The sequence below is a fragment of the Ambystoma mexicanum genome, chromosome 3q (genome assembly GCF_040938575.1).
Source record: "Ambystoma mexicanum isolate Mex_15411 chromosome 3q, UKY_AmexF1_1, whole genome shotgun sequence".
In the NCBI taxonomy this organism is placed as follows: domain Eukaryota; kingdom Metazoa; phylum Chordata; class Amphibia; order Caudata; family Ambystomatidae; genus Ambystoma; species Ambystoma mexicanum.
Genome location: NC_090926.1, coordinates 863954187 through 863971988, shown reverse-complemented (window position 1 = coordinate 863971988; position 17802 = coordinate 863954187). Strand labels below are relative to the sequence as shown.

Genomic DNA, 17802 nt, shown 5'->3' with positions numbered 1-17802 from the left:
TGAGAGCGCCTTTGATGACAGGCAGTTTCACCTCTGAAGAGGGGTTTTTGTTGATGTTGGGTGCTACTGGTAGGCACAGGAGTGTGTGTCGTGATTGCTTTGGAAGGTTGCAGCGCATAGGGCGTATGCGGAATCTGGTGCCTAATCTTTTATTTCGGCGAGAAGGGGGCGTGGTTGGTTCGGCGTGGGCTTGCTGGCAAAGTGTTCAAGCCAGAGGGCCGGGTCATTGAGGTAGGGGCTGAGGTCAGTGGTGAGGTGTTGGGTGCCTGAGGCGGGTGTCGGTGCAGAATTCGTCATGCGCAATGTTTGTGAGACCGGGCTGAGGCGAGACATAATGTCGTGTGGCTGAGGGTGAGTGGGCCGTATCGAATGTGTGCGTGGCTGAGTGAGGATTGTTATTCCAGATGACAGAGTGGAGCAATAAGAGGAGGAGCGCCCTAAGGAGCATGGTAGATGCAGTTCAGTGTTTAGCTAGGGCAATACATCAACAATAAATCGACAGTAGGCAGGTTCGATATTAGCTAAGGCAGTGCAAAATCAGCAATAGGCAGGTTCAATTTTAGCTAAGGCAGTGCAAAATCAGCAATATGCAGTTTCAATTTTAGTTAAGGCAGTGCAAAATCAACAATAGGTATGTTGCTTGTGAGCTAAGCAGCATCTAGGGCAGTGCGCAGACTAGGTGCAGGATGCTGCCTACTTCAGGATAGACAGGATATGGACTACTGGTGGTTGGGGCAGTGCAAGTGCGCTGGCCGTACGATGCATTAGGTGGGATAAGATCACATGCCACGTGCGTGGGAGTTAGAAGATGAAGTTCTGCGAATGTTGGAGGGTGCTGGTCAGCCGTGCTGAGTGTTATTTAGGCAGGTTGCTAGGTGGGTATGCGAGCGTGGCTGGCAAAGATGTGGGTGGTAGGGGGCTTAATGTTGAATGTTACCTCGTGTGGGTAGTCAGGTCCGGTTCCCCAAGGAGGACGGTAGAGTCATCTGTCGTGGTGCAGCCGGATGCATTGTGGACCGAGGGTCTTGGGGAACACGCCCATGTGTTCTTTCAGCAGGAATGGAGTGGATGCTGTTGTGCTCCGGGGGAAGCCCGAAGGGCAAAGGCCGTGGCCCGTGCCTCGGACGCCTCCGGACAGGCTCCAGGCAGGCTTGGATCCTTGTGGAAGGGATCCTTAGGGAAGGGGCCGGCGTTCGCCTTCCGGCGCGTGATTGGCCTGATGAGATGGAGGCTGGCCAATGGGGATGGGCGCTTCGGTCAGGTGGACGCTGGTGAGGAAGTGAGTGTGCCGACGGCCATCTTGGAACTGGCTCACCTCGAGGGTTTCAATGGTGGCACGCAGATAAAAACGAATATGGGGCTTTGAGGCTTGAGTCGAAGCCAGGCAGGATATTATCCTGAAATTGTGCAGCGCTGATACAGCGATCTCCGAGTTGGGGCAAATTTCGATGTTGGGGTCAGGGTTTAAGGCAAAGTGCCTACCTGAGCAGCCGATTGCAGCATGGATGCTGGCACCACTGCTCCTGCAGCGGTCGGTGCTCCTGCACCTCTGAGGACCTGATGCTCTGGCACTGAAGGTGTTAATATAAATCAGCGGAATCTGCATATAAACATGATGATTGTAATAAATTAATGCTGGTAAAAGCAATCAATCTGGAGCCAATGCAAGGTTTGGAGAGTGGTAAGATAGCATTGGAAAGTGATGTTCTTGCAAAAGTCACTAAAGAGCCACCCATAGTGGCGAATGCTGTGCACTTGGTGGAGTCATGTCCACTACCTAGTGACGCTGATTCTAATAGGTCACAAAATTCATTTATTATGCTCGCAAAGCCACTACTCCCCCAGCATAGATTTATGAGGAAGCCTTTAAAAGAAGCAAAGAGAAAAACATTAACATCTAAAACATCTCAACTCGTTACTCAAAAATCTAAAACAAGGCGGTTTATTAAATTATTGACCACCCCAATTAAACCAAAAATATCGGAGAAGTTAGCGCCGCTGAGCAAACGGATCCAAATTGATTGCCAGGACAAGATCGCATCCATTGAATCAGTTGATTATCAACCCTTGAATGATCTGGTGGTCATGGTTAATCGTAAAGAAATGCCCAATCTGTTGGTATCACAATCTTCTGGAAGTCGATCATTACAGTCTGAAGCTATAACATCAGATGAACCGATAATTCCAACTATCTGTCATGACCACGATTAAGGGCCACAAGCAAGCACCCACAATAGCCCCAAGCGCCTTAAAACTTCTGCAAAAGGGATTCTGGAGCCAGTCCTGGCGCAACTCATATGCTGTAAGAAAAACACATAGCAGGTTTGATTTCTGTTATAAACATGGAAACTTTGAATCCAACATGGAGGCCACCGCATAGCTCAGTTCTTTAGAACCAAGCCATGCGGTCTAGTGCTTTGGTAGTGGCTGGGCCTGGAACTACTTTGCCTGGAACTACTTTACCTGGGCTATTTAAACCACACCCAAGCAGCAGAACACGCTTCGCGTTATTCTGCATCTAGCAGCATGACGCTCACCGTGTTCAGCTCCTGGTCTTCAGCAGCTCCCTGCAGTCCTACAAGAAAAAGATTACTCTGCCTTACCTGTGAAGTACACGATCCAGCATCTCAACCATCCCTCGCTGGAAAACCGCATCCTGTGGAAGTAAAGAGAGAAGAAACGCATCAACATCACTCACCTGTGAGTACTAGCTTGAGGAATTCCTGCAATCCGCGGTCGCAGCCTCCGCTCGAACATTGTGAGCTGAAATAACAAGAAAGGGAATAATATCAAAACATGCACGGTTTCAGAACATCGAATTTCATTATTCTTACCTGAATTCCGTCGCGCTTTGTTGCGCTTCCATCCAGAACACCACAGCAGCATCCTGCAAGGGAAAAGGAGAAATATTCAGGTTCGCTTTCAACATTTAACAAATGCGCTGCGCTCTATGCATTACTTACCTTAACAAATTCCTGGGCCCAGATTTCATAGTTCTCTCGTCCACTCGTGGCTCCACAGTGGCCTGTGAGGAGGAGGGGAAGACGACGACGACACAGGTTAGCTTTACATAGACTATAAAAGAACGCTGCACTATCTCTTACCTAAAGCGTGCATCTCCACCTGGCACGCCAGCACTAAAAGACTTTCACACCTGTAAAGAAGGGAATAAAGACATTAATGAAACTTCTGCAAACCACCATATAATAGCAGACAAAGACTGATAAAACATCAAACCTACCTGTCTACAGCAGACTTGGGATCACAACAGGCCTGGACCCGAAGGAAGACACACTGCACCAGTGAAGTAACTCGGTCAGAGCGCCAGCAACCGCTAAGTGCCCCTGCACAAGACACACAGGACGGATAGCTCACCAATCTCGAAAATAAGATGAGAAAGACTCAGTGGGAGGGGGATCGGTCTGAGGGAGGTGGGAGATTCACCCACTAAAGACAGTTATTAAAAATCCTCCCTCCTGTATTGCAGATTCATTATTTCCACGTTGGGCAACTACTTATCCAGTGTTCCAGACCTCAGAGCCTTCCAGACGCCCCTGGGGATATCCAGTGAGCGTAACACTATCCAACAGTTGAGAGAAGAAATAAAAAACTCAATCGCTCAATATATAGGTGACTTTCGGGGAGCGAGTGACACACAAATTCTGAAAAACAGTTACCAATAGTACCAACATCACTTTTGGCTCCCCTCTTGACGGGGCCTGTTCATCTTCAACCAGGATTTAGTCAAACACACACATGTACAGATACAATCAAAACTACTAAACATTTTGATGGCGAGTTGTGAAGTTCGTTGCCCACTCAGTTTGGCCGTAAAGCAATTACAACTGCAAATACTAATTGGCATCAATATGAAAACTGCCACTGGCTAATAATAAAATGCAGAGATCATCCATTTAGTCAGTATGATCTCAATATAGCATGCATAATAGATATTTGCTGGGATGTACCAGTTTTGGCAGATGTTATCTCTGCAGATATTGATCTAGTCGCATTTACACATGACCGAGATCTGACAGAAGCAAGACTAGTTATAAAGTCAGGCGTCATTGGAAATATATTATGGCAAGCAAGAACGTCATTTAATTTAGGATTTGTATTGTTTCAAGAAACTCTAGTAAATGAACAAGATGATTTCCAACAATTATCAACAACTATGAGAATTTATAACACGTCAAAACTTCCCCAGAATACTCCCTAAGACTATACTAAATCGGGAAATTGCCAACAACGGGCACATGACGTAAGCCCATAACAATTCTTGCCCAATGAATATGTGACTCTGGTATCCTGGAACCCTAAAGGTCATAGGCACCTTATTTATTAATACCAAAGATGAGTTGAGTGCCTATGACATCATTGTGTTACAGGAAATGTGGTTGACTGTTGACCCTGTATGGGATCCATTTGATATCTTCACAGTTCCTTCGGTAATTAATAAGAGGTCGACCGATGGCGGGTCTCCTGTTAGGTATCAGGAAAACCAAGAATTTCATAATCAAGTCTTATACCTCTACTATACCTTACATTCAGATGATTAAACTTCAAAAAAACAGTTTATTGTCGTAAATATATACTGGGGGCGAACACATTTACCATCTAAAATGTTCTTTGAACATTTGTACTGTATGCTTGATGATATATCTTTGGATTTGACTATTAGCCATACATTAATCATGGGAGATTTAAATCTTCACTTAATGTTGTTAGATAAAACTCAATTAACATCTGATGAGCTTCAATGGAAGAAGCTAATGGAAAGCAGGAACTAAGTGATGTTTAATGGAGCCATTAAGGGGGATATACCCTCAAATACCACCTGGCTTAGGGGCTTGCAAGAAGCAAACCTAGAATATATTGATTCTACATTTTTAAATATAGCTACTTCACTACTTATTAAATCCACTGAACACAGTAAACACAAACAACTGTCTATCGTGGATGTGGCCTTCATGTCAAACATCCATTCTAAGGAACACTAATCTTGTACAGATTTCTGTAAATAAATCTAAATTAACACAATTTGAACAAATACTTGTTGACAATTCCATGAGATTGAATCCGCTGGAGGCAGGTTGTTACACCTTGTCAATACAAAAGTTTATACAGAAAAGGTCACAATATGGTCAGTGCAGTCATAGACATCTCCACACTTTCGACCTGGAATTGAAACATAAAAAAGCCACCTCAAGGCAAAATATAAGAAATGTAAAACATGACCCTACCCTAACTAGAACCATGCAAATATAAAACCTTAAATCGGCTTATAGAAAATGGTTAAGGGGCGGAGGATCATTAGATACCAAAAAGATGGTGAGTTAATGATGTCCCAGATCAAGTCGAAATCTACACTGGGAATATGGGCACTGCTGAATGAAGCAGTATATAAAACCCAAGTCTCTGTACAGATACATCCCATAACGGATCAAATCTGCAGTGATTATTTTGGCACTGTCTATCAAACCCCGTTTCCTGGATGAGACATTAATTTTGACACAATAGATCTTGATCACAATTTTCACTTTGATAGGGAAGACATAATTTTTTGCATATCTAAACTTAGTAGCTCACGAGCAGCAGGGCCTGATGGCCTTCATAATTGTACAATGAAACAAAATCCGCAGGCATGGGCTTCAATTTTATACCAAATTTACATGCAAATATTGAGAACTGGTTCCATCCCTCCTTCCTGGGAAAAATCCTTAATTTTGCCTATTTTCAAAAAGGGGAATAGATTAGATCCTAAATCATATCGGCCTATTACCTTGTTAGACGGCACAGGCAAGATATTTGCTCGTCTGTTGCTAGTGGAATTCAATAAATGGCTATCTAATGCAAGTTTGAGACACCCTTTCCAGGCAGGGTTTATTCCTGGTCTGGGAACCGCAATCCATTTAATCCATTTAAATTCTATCATCCATCATGAAAGTCAGCGAAAACAACCGATACGCAGCCTCAATTCAGTTCGCCGAGAGCTGTTATTCAAGAAATTGATAAGCCATCAAGGCCCATGGTTCATATTAAAATGGTTATACGAATTCCATTCAGGTACATCCATTCAAGTTTGCTTGAGTCGGGAGGGCTTACTGTCAGTAGCAATAAAAACTGATCGAGGGCTGAAGCAAGGTTGCTTATTAGCCTCAGCATTATTTAATTTCTTTATTGCGGATGTAAGTGATATTTTTGAAGGTTTAGAAGTTGATGCACCTAGGCTCAAGGGCACACCTATTCATTTATTGATGTAGGCAGATGATATGATTTGAATATCGAAAACCCCACAAGGATTAAGGGTGATGTTAAAAGCATTAGAGGTCTATGCTCAGAATAGTTGCATTTCCATAAACAAAGGACCAAGTGTCATACATGGACTCTGCAAAAGACTAACCTACAAGTTATACTTATTTAGGCGTGTCTATTACCAATCACCACCAGGATCTTCCCTATGAAGATGGTGTAAAAAATAAATTAATCACAGCGATATCCCAAACCAGAGTGATCAGAGCCAAGTATTGTAAATTTACAATTGGTCCAATAATAATGTACTATAAGCAGAAAACAACACCTATCCTGCTTTATGGCTCGGAAACTAAAAGTTGGAAGCCTTCATATTGGGCAAAAATTGAGGGCCACTCTTGGGAGAATGCTTTGCTGCTTCCCATGTCGGAATCCCTTGCAATAATTCGACATGAGTTAGGACTGACTTCACTTCATGCTGCGTACAAAATGGAAAATCTGTACATTGTATAGGAAATGCATCATGAGTAGTAATAACAATGGATTGTTGGTTATAATATCTGATTATATAAAAACTTTAGACAATGTCTTTGCTAGGCGATTGCGATCTAGGGCACTCAAAGTATTGCACGATGCAGATGGGAGTAGTTCCTTACCTGTAACTCCATTTCTCCAGCATTGGTATCTTTCATGGATTCACATGCTTAGAATATTCCCCGTCGTCAGGCTGGGAACCCTCGGTACATTTATAAAGCCGTTTTCCATAGGAAAAATTCCTACACTTCTGTGTCCTAGCTACGTCGTTTTGGGCTGCTTACGCATGCCCCAATAGGGCGTAGCGGTATAAATGCCCTGCCCCACGAACGGTGGGCGGGGCATTTATACCGCTACGCCCTATTGGGGCACACGTAAGCAGCCCAAAACGACGTAGATAGGACACAGAAGTGTCGAAATTTTTACACATATATATATATCATACAGGGGAGGCCGGCGGGCGCATGGCAATCCATGAAAGATACCAATGCTGGAGAAATGGAGTTACAGGTAAGAAACTATTCCCTTCTCCAGCATTGGGTATTTCATGGATTCACATGCTTAGAATAGATTGCATAGCAGTACTCCTGATTTGGCGGTGTGAATGCAAACCAATACCATCCTAAGCACATATTTTCTTTATTATTATTTTTTTTTTTTTAAACTTCAGCGGTTTACACGTTGGTTTAAAAAACCACCATATATATATATATATATATATATATATATATATATATATATATATATATATATATACTGATTAAAGGACATTCCCCCCTCACTGAAACATGATGTAGGACTGCTCGTCCCATCTGTACATCGTCTGCATGTTGCCGTTCGAGGCAATAATGGCGGGTAAATGTGTGTGGCACCGACGAGGATGCCGCCTGACAGATATCTCCCAGCGGACAGCGCCCACAACGCTGCCGAAGATGCAGTTGATCTCGTCGAATGGGCTCTCGGACGCCTTTCCAGTGGCTTCACCGCTTTCGAGTGACAAAAAGCCAATCGTTGACGAGACCCATCGTGTCAGTCCTTGTTTTGAGATCGCCTTTCCTTTTGCCGACGGCCCACAAGCCACAAACAGCTGTCTCGTATTTCTAAATTGCTGAGTACGATGAAGGTAAAACTTTAGAGCTCTTTTCACAACCAATGTATGGAGAGCTTTTTCCGTGACCGATGAAGGAGTCGCGAAGAATGTAGGCAGTACAATCGACGAATGTTTATGAAAGACAGTAGGAATTTTCGTTATGAAATGAGGGTTGGTCGCCAACACCACTGTGTCTTTGAAAAATCCCAAGTATGGAGGATCAATGACTAGTGCTTGTATCTCCGAGAGTCGTCGTGCTGAAGTGATAGCCACCAAAAAAGCCAACTTCCACGATAAGAATTTCATAGACGAAGAAGCCATAGGTTCAAAGGGAGCTTTCATTAGTTCCGTCAACACTAGGTTAAGACTCCAGTTCGGAGGAAACATTTTAATTGGTGGAAAAGTGCGAAAAAAGCCTTTCATGAAGTGTTTTATCAGCCTATCACTAAACAGTGGTGATGAATGCCTTCTACGCGTGAATCTTGAAATGGCTGCCAGATTAATGTTTATCGATGAAAAGGATAAACCTCTCTCTGCTAAATGCAGCAAATATGGAAGAAGCTGTTCCAGAATTATATTCAGAGGCTCTAAACCTGGTTGATCTTTACACCACATGCAGAATCTCCTCCACTTGCATCCATACAAAGTGTTCATGGACGGAGCCCTTGCGGCTTGTAAAATTCAACGGCAATCTGATGAAATAGTTAGGGTACCAAACTCCGAGAAGCCAGGAGCCAGGCTGTCGGGTTGAGACTGTCCAGATGGTGATGCCACACTGTTCCCTTGTCCCAGGACAGGATGTTCGGAAACTTCACTGGTCGCGCTATTGATACCTGGAGCAGGTCAGAGACCCACGCCTGTCTCGGCCAATAAGGAGCCACTAAGATCACTCGAGACCGGTATCTGTGAATCCATTGCAGGGTTCGTCGTATGAGTGGAAACGGGGGGGAAAGCGTATAGAAACTTGTCCGTCCACGGGAAGGAGAATGCTAATCGAGTTGCGGCCATCTGCTGGCGTACTGTGCACATTTCTTGTTCTCCCTCGTCGCAAAGAGATCCAGGGAAGGTTGTCCCCACTTTTTGAAAACCTCCGACAACTGTTGCTCGTTCAATTCCCATTCGTGTAGCTGATCCATTTCTCTGCTGAGAGAATCCGCTTGTACATTTTTTACTCCCGGAAGATGGTAGGCTACTATAGTTATATTTTGTTGTAGAGCCCAATGCCGTACTTCCTGAGCTTCGGTCGAAAGAGTTCTGGAACGAGTACCTCCTTGTTTTCTCAAGTAGAACATTGTTGTTGTGTTGCCTGTCAATATTCTAACCACTGATTCTTTTATGTGCGGCAGAAAAGCTTTCAAAGCCCAAGGTACTGCCCTCAACTCCAGCACGTTGGTATGAAGGGCTGACCCATCCGACGTCCACAGGCCTTGCGTTTGAAGAGAGCCCAGATGCGCTCCCCATCCATCAGAGATGCATCTGTCACTATCGTCATATGAAACCCCGGGTCCTGCAGGGGCATCCCTCTGGATAGGTTTTTTTGAAGACTTGCCTCCATCGAAGTGCTTGTAGGAGCTTGTTGTTGACAGTCAGTTTGTCCGACCAAAGCCCTTGGCTCTGAGCCCATCGGTCTGCCAGGAATTCTTGAATTGGCCTCATGAAGAGGCGACAGTTGTTTACCAAGGGGATACACAAAGCCATGGCCCCCAATATCGACTTGTATCTCCTTACTGACACTCTGGTGTTGACTTTCCACTGTTTTGCCAGCCGATTGAGCCTGTGTATCCTCGCCACAGATGGTTTCACCAATCCTGACTGAGTTTCAAACTCTGCACCCAAAAACACTAAGTTCCTTGTAAGGACTTTTCAAAGTTGACCGCAAATCCTAGCCGTCACAAAAGTTGCATGGTGGCCTCTGGACTTGCTTGCGTTTTTATAAGGGACGACCCCCTCACCAACCAATCGTCCAGATAAGGGTAAACATGATAACCCTGTTTTCTTAACCATGCTGCTACCGGGGCTAAGCACTTTGTGAACGTCCTGGGAGATTAATTTTATCCGAATGGGAGCACTGTGAACTGGTAGTGGGCCTGCCCGACTACAAACCTCAGGAACTTTGTGTCGTAGACGCATTGGTATATGAAAATACGCGTCCTGGAGATGCCAGAAAATCCCCCTGTTGAATAGACCGGATCACTCCCTGAAGTGTGAGCATTTTGAATTTCAGATTATTTAATGTTTTGTTGAGGTCTCAAAGATCGAGAATGGGACGCCACTTTCCGTTGGGTTTCTTCACAACGAAGTATTGGGAGTAAACTCCTTGACCTCTCTCTGACACAGGTACCAATTCTATAGCCCCTTTTTGTAGCATAAGTACTACTTCTTGTTTTAAAATTTGCAGATGGGGCTGAGCCGAAAACACTTGTGGAATGTGCGCCGGCTTGATTTTGAATTGTAAGGAATGACCGAACTTCACTGTATCCAATACCCACAGGTCTGATGTTATTTTCTCCCACTCGTCGACACGGTGAGAACACTGCCTCCCAGGACATTCTGAAACTCTTCATTGTTGGTCTTTTGATTGTTTGTCCTTCATCGACGATGAGTAACCTCCCCTTTTTCTTGAGGCTTGATAGTCTCAATGTCTTCTTGTGGTTTCAGAGGCCCGCCTGTAGCCTTGAGAGGAGTACGACGGTCTATTGAATGTACGGTCCCTGGAGGACGAGAACCAGGAATTTCCTGACGCTCCTCTAAAGGGGAAAAACGAACAAAAACCTCTGCCACTCTGGAGGGCCCCAAGAGAGCGTGCTGTGTCCGAGTCTTCTTTCATGCCTTTCAAGGCCTCGTCCACCTTCTCCCCAAATAGGTGTTCTCCTTCAACGGGCATATCCAACACTTTATATTGTACTTCCGGTCGAAAGTTGGTGCATTTGTGCCAGGCCTGTCTCCCCAAAACCACTCCATTGTTAATTTGCTTAACGCCTGATTCTTCCAGATCTATGGCGATATTTATTGAGTGATTGGAAGCCTCTTCCCCCTCACGAACAAGTAACATCGCAGATTTTCTATGTTCGTCGGGCAGATGTTCCATTATGGGTGCTAAACGATGCCATATCTCTCTGTCATACTTCGCCATAATAGCTAGAGAATTGGCCGCCTTCACCATTGTTGCCCCCACCGACAACACCTTCTTGCCAAAGGCATCTTGTCTCCTGGCCTCGTTCTCCGGAGGAGTGGTGCATTTATGTTGAGACCTTGCCTTTCTTGCAGCAGCCGCCGATACCACCGACTCTGGAGAAGGTTGAGCAGACAAACATTTTGGAGTAGACTCAGGAAACTTAAATTTCTTTTCCAGTCTACCTTTAATCGCCGGCTCCGAACATTGTTCGTAGCCCCTCTTGCCATACATGATCTAAAATGGGAACCGAAAATACAGACTTTCTCCTCTTTCCCATATGATCAACCAAACAGTCTTTCTTCTCCTCCTCCTGGGCCAGCCCAAACTCTGTACAAGCCTTACCCATCATTGTGTGGAAGGAACCAATGTCATCCGGAGGTGACGGTTGAGCTGGGCTTCTTAGAGCTTCCATCTCCGCCTCCGACGCCCAAGTTGGGTCCCTAGAAGGGGATAACGATATATCCGATATAGACTCTCTTTCTGACATGGACTCTGGTAGTTCTCCTTCATCCGGGCGCGGGCATGGAAGGTCTTCACGAACCGGCACCGCCGTCGACACCATAGGAGCCGGCCGATGGGAAGGGCCTGGCTCGCCGTCGACTGGTGTGGTATGTCTCGCCAGAGCATTAACCTGAGGTAACTTAGCATCCAATCTCCTCAACAAGGTTTGTAGGGTAGACAAAACCTCCAGGGATAAAACAGCCTGAGGAGTGAGTAATGAAGTTGTAACTGGGATACTCGCACCGCTCGAAAGAGTCAGAGAGCTAACCCCTTGCAATCCAAGTTCCGTAGGCCCAACCACTGGCTCACGTTCCTCATCCGCGGATGAAATGGAAAAAGTTGCCTCCTGCTGCAACAGGGTCTCTGGTAAAACCAGGTCATACACTTCCAGTCGCCAGCCCTCCTGCGGAGCATTCGTCGACGAGGTTCATTTCTCTACAGTCGTCGTCGTTGCCGCCACATGACTCGGTGGAACCACTGAAGAGACGATCTGCGTCAATGGTAGTTAGGGTGTCGACGATCGAACTCCCGTCGACGACACCGGTGGATGCTCAGAATCTTGAGGCGCTCCCGCCTTTTTTGAACTTGATTTGTGTTTTGACTAATCTCGACTTGAGGATGATCTATGATGATCACCTGAGGAGGATCTTGACAGGTCTTTTCTCTCTGAAGTTTTCGTTTTCAACGAAGATTCCCTCGTGGAATGTTTTTCCGATAAGCTTTTCTCCATCGTACGCACTTTCTTCGCCAGAGGTTCAGCCGATACGGAACAGCGGGGGACCCCTGGAGATTTAGCTGTTGAGGCCAAGATATGCGTGGAGCCTACCTCCGAGGGGGTGTACGCACCCGCTCTATCATTCAACCAAGCCACCAGCCATCTATTTCGGTCTTTGAGGGTCTTCTGCGAGAAGCCTTTACAAATGTCAAATTGTCAGCCGAATGGTGAGGGTGGAGACAATATATACAGTCCATATGGCCATCTCCTTCGTACACCTTTTTTAATCTGCATGTAGCACAAGGACGAAATAGAGCTTTCCCAGACATTAGGAAAAGCGAAAAAACAACCTAGTAAAATAGTAGATGACACAAGGTGATCCCACTACTTTGGAAGACGGTTGAAATCTGAAGGGAGCCGTGGGGGCGGGGCATTTATACCGCTACATCCTATTGGGGCACGCGTAAGCAGCCCAAAACGACATAGATAGGACACAGAAGTGTTGAAATTATTCCTATGGAAAACGGCTTTATAAATGTACCGAGGGTTCCCAGCCTGACGACGGGGAATATTCTAAGCATGTGAATCCATGAAAGATCCAATGCTGGAGAAATTTCTATCACTCTTCTAATTGAAAATCCAAACAAAGCGAAGCAGAAGTTATGCGAGTACGATTGGATGCAAACTCGAGAGCAATGCATGCGTTATAAGAAATTCAACCTGAATCCATTTCCCTTGATAAGATATGGTATAACAGCTTCTTATCTGTTACAATCACCAAATCCATCTTGCAGACTTTTTGCGCTTCAGATTAAATCTGTGGCCTACAAAGAATCTTATGTAGATGGAAAATCTCAGGCTAATATAAATTATCGTTATTGTAAAAGAGAACCTGAAACATTACGACCTTTGATGATAGGTTTGTTATGAATTATCTGTGAGATGCAACTACTTCAAATGTTATTTAGATGATTATGTTAACTTAACACATATGGAACTGTGGGAAGCATTGTACAATACAGAAAAAAGAAAATTAGATATGCTATTACAAATTAACCTTCATAAATTGAGTTTGAAGGACAAAATTACAAATGAGGATTATTCATATGCAGGCCAGGTCGACTGATTTAACAAATTGAATTGATTTGATGTGTTAGTTAACAAATATTGTATAGATAAGTAGCCTCTAGATTGAGCGCTTTGTGAACGAGATATGTAAACTAGGTGAAATTTTAGATATTGATTTGCTTTTAGTTATGTATTATGTAACAAAAATGGGTTGGTGTTAGAAAATGTTCTTTTTTTATTTTTAAATAATTGTATTGTTAAATTGTATTATTATGATATTTATACGTTGAAAGGTTGATATTAATTTCAGCCAAAACATTGTTAATGAAAAAAAAAAAAGATTTTGTAGACATGGGGCCAGCCAACAGTGGATCTGTTTGATACAGAAGAATACCTGGTACAGGATCAAGACATGATTTCATTGCTAATGTACCACTAGAGGTAATTTTGTGAAGTAACTACATGAAGTTCTACTCTCCCTTTCACACAGCACTATTTTGGGGGACACCTAGGCAAGAACAGATTCACAAGTTTTAAAACATGCATTTGCAACTGTCCTTTCAGCTCGCTCCACCACCTTCATCTGGTACTGCTTGCAATCTATTCAAAGCATGTGATTTTAAGCAGTTTTAAAAGCCTCAGACACAAACATTACTTACCCAGTAATCCTCTTCCTGTGGCTTGTATCTTCTTGGAAACACATGTGCCCACCCATCCTCTCGTCTTTGGACCAAAGGCAAAGTTCAACAATACAATCTTTCATGTACTCGGTCAGCAAAACTATCTGCAGATGTGAGAGATCATAGGTAACTGTACACTTAGTGATATTGTGATGGGTACACCCTACTTGACCTCTTTTCGAATGCAAAAAGAAAAGCAAGATGTAATGCTCTGCACCAACCACTAGATATCAACCTATTCAAAGGATGTGATTTGAAGCAGATACAAGCTATGGACTATTGCTGAGTACGCCAAGTTTGTTGCATATATATATTATTTGTGGCCTTCACTCCATTCTACACAAGCAGGCAAGACCCATTCCATCCTCATTTATTACAGGTGTTTATTTTGCAGAGTTTATAATATCATAAGAGAACCTGCTGATTCTCTCTTGGCAGGATGGCCTGTTTTCTGTTGTGTTCTGTGTGTGTTTAGGTAATGTTTGTTGTTTGATATTGTTTTGAAGTGTTTTTGAAAAACTGTTAAAATGGTGGCTCATGCCATGTCTTGGGAGTAAACTGAAACAGCTTTTTGTTCTTTATAGGAAAGTTTACCTTTGTGGCTTTTATGGGTTCAGTGGAGTGAAGAGGCACAGAGTGCAGAGGTCACCGAAGCAATCTTTCAGGTAATGCTCAGCCCAAACTGTTTTATATTTTAATGTTTGGCTGGAGGTACTAGTTGATTTACTTGCATCTTATTTTATTGCTCTAGTGTTGTTGGTAAAACTGCCCTGTTCCTTGCATGGAATCAGCCTTTTAGCTGCTCTTTGTTAAGTCCATCTTTTTTGCAGTTTTGAGGGTTCTTCAAGGGCAGAAAGGTCACTTTTTGCATCTTTAGAAATGGAAAAGCTTGCCATCATCCAGTGCTTTTCTGAATCCGCACCCTCCCTGGGAACTGACATATTTGTTTTAAATACCTTAATGTTAAAGCTATTCTAACAGTGCAACAAATTAGAAAATGAAACCTCTCCTAACTTTAAAATCGATACAAGTGTCTTGGCCAAATGGTGTTCCACAATATTTCAACATAATTCGATAATGGACAAAGCACATCATAGCTTTTAAAATTCATACCCATCAAAATACAAGAGCATGATTTCCAAGATGGCCGCCGCGATGAGGAGTCACAGCTAATCCGCGCTCCGCCCGGGCCGCCAAAAAACAACACGACCGAAGCCGTGACAGACCGTCACTCACCCCCCCCCCCCCCGACTGCTAGAGCCCCCCCCCCCGCATCCTCCCCTTCCTCCCCCCGGCGAGGAATCGGCGCCGCGGACGAAATCCGGGGAGAAAGCAGACCGGCCCCTCCCCCATCGGTGCCGAAGGAGACGCTCCAGCGCCATAGAGGACCTCGCAACCGGGAGGCGACGGCTGGTGTGGGACCCGGATTGAGGGCAAGGCGGAACCCCGAGGGAAAGAACCGACAAACGAAGAGCGCCGAAGGGGAAGGAGGCACAGCGACAGCTGCGGCGCCGGAGAAGAGCCACAACGCAGGGAGAAAGTTTACCTTTGTGGCTTTTATGGGTTCAGTGGAGTGAAGAGGCACAGAGTGCAGAGGTCACCGAAGCAATCTTTCAGGTAATGCTCAGCCCAAACTGTTTTATATTTTAATGTTTAGCTGGAGGTACTAGTTGATTTACTTGCATCTTATTTTATTGCTCTAGTGTTGTTGGTAAAACTGCCCTGTTCCTTGCATGGAATCAGCCTTTTAGCTGCTCTTTGTTAAGTCCATCTTTTTTGCAGTTTTGAGGGTTCTTCAAGGGCAGAAAGGTCACTTTTTGCATCTTTAGAAATGGAAAAGCTTGCCATCATCCAGTGCTTTTCTGAATCCGCACCCTCCCTGGGAACTGACATATTTGTTTTAAATACCTTAATGTTAAAGCTATTCTAACAGTGCAACAAATTGCAGATAAGTAGCATTAATTAGAAAATGAAACCTCTCCTAACTTTAAAATCGATACAAGTGTCTTGGCCAAATGGTGTTCCACAATATTTCAACATAATTCGATAATGGACAAAGCACATCATAGCTTTTAAAATTCATACCCATCAAAATACAAGAGCATGATTTCCAAGATGGCCGCCGCGATGAGGAGTCACAGCTAATCCGCGCTCCGCCCGGGCCGCCAAAAAACAGCACGACCGAAGCCGTGACAGACCGTCACTCACCCCCCCCCCCCCGACTGCTAGAGCCCCCTCCCCCCCCCGCATCCTCCCCTTCCTCCCCCCGGCGAGGAATCGGCGCCGCGGACGAAATCCGGGGAGAAAGCAGACCGGCCCCTCCCCCATCGGTGCCGAAGGAGACGCTCCAGCGCCATAGAGGACCTCGCAACCGGGAGGCGACGGCTGGTGTGGGACCCGGATTGAGGGCAAGGCGGAACCCCGAGGGAAAGAACCGACAAACGAAGAGCGCCGAAGGGGAAGGAGGCACAGCGACAGCTGCGGCGCCGGAGAAGAGCCGCAACGCAGGGAGTAAGCAGCACGAACAGGACGGACCGCTGGTGAGGAGAAGCGGGGGCCGCCCTGAAACATAGCGCGGACGAAGAAAGGTGAGCCAACAAGGGGGGGGGAGAAAACCACCCGCCCGCTTATCTACACCCCGGAGGGGGGGGGGGAATCGGGGGGGGGGGTTGTTGAAGAAAAAAGAAGAAAAAAAAAGCGGGAAGCAGGCTGGGGAGATTTATATAACAAGATATTCCCTGCTACGCGAGAGGGCCCCGGCATCAACTGGATCGGGGATCCCCCCAGGCCTGAAGGAATCCTCTGTGCAGAACCCCCACCCCCCACGCGGGCCGGAGTATCCTCTTCCCCCACTAAACAGGGGGCGAAGAGCGGGGGGACACCAAAGTAAGGGGAAACAGTCCCTGCCACAAACAGATAGACATCGAGATCCGACGGGGGAAGGAGAGGATACGCAGACCACTAATCTGCCTAAATCGAGAACCCCCCGCCCACTGAGACATCTTAGAGGATAGGATCGGGAGAAGGGCCATCCGGAGGGCTACAAGAAGGCACAGTAGCCCCATAGACATTCTAACGGATCACGCCACCATGTCGAGAGCAAAAGGAAAGGGGAACCCCATCCAACAGATATCCCAATCTGCGAAGCAAGGCGCAGATATTCTGCAAATGTGGTCAACGGAGGGATCATCGCAACCGAGGGGGAGAACCCAGGGAGAATCCATGGGGGAGTCAGAGTCCCCATCCCAACAGCTGCAACCACTGACCAGGGAAGATATGCAACCCTGGTTCATGGACTTGCAAGAAAAATTCATGTCCACAGTCCAAGAACAATTTACAACTATGAAAAACGAAATGAAACAAGTGGTTCAAGACATTAGAACCGATATTAACAACCTAGAAGAAAGAACGGACATAGTGGAAAAAACTGTGCAGGGACTAGAAGAAGACACGAGACAAGCAAGCGAAATGCAAGAACACCTGGTGTCACTTACGCACAACTTAGAACTTCAATGTGAGGACTTGGAGAACCGCTCTAGATGCTCCAACACCCGCATCAAGAACATGGCGGAAACAGTACTAGACAAAGATCTGAAAGAGGCGGTAAAGGAGGTGTTTAGAGACATTTTGGGGTCCCAAGACACTGATGAAATCGGAATCGATAGAATCCACAGAGTAGGACCAAAAAGATCGGGGGCCCAGGGGAAAGACCACGCGATGTCCTAGCGGCTCTCTCCTCCTACCCACAGAAAGAACAGATCCTCAGGAGAGCCAGAGAACTGGAACA

General features: G+C 45.4%; 1 protein-coding gene across 1 annotated transcript in view; it reads left to right on the top strand.

Moving 5' to 3' along the window:
- UTP6 (UTP6 small subunit processome component) overlaps positions 1-17802 on the top strand; it is a 483780-nt gene that overhangs the window by 438908 nt on the left and 27070 nt on the right. The window contains exon 15 of the mRNA XM_069654957.1: positions 14600-14680. Coding sequence (XP_069511058.1) covers positions 14600-14680 — 81 coding nt within the window. The remainder of the gene's footprint in view (positions 1-14599; positions 14681-17802) is intronic.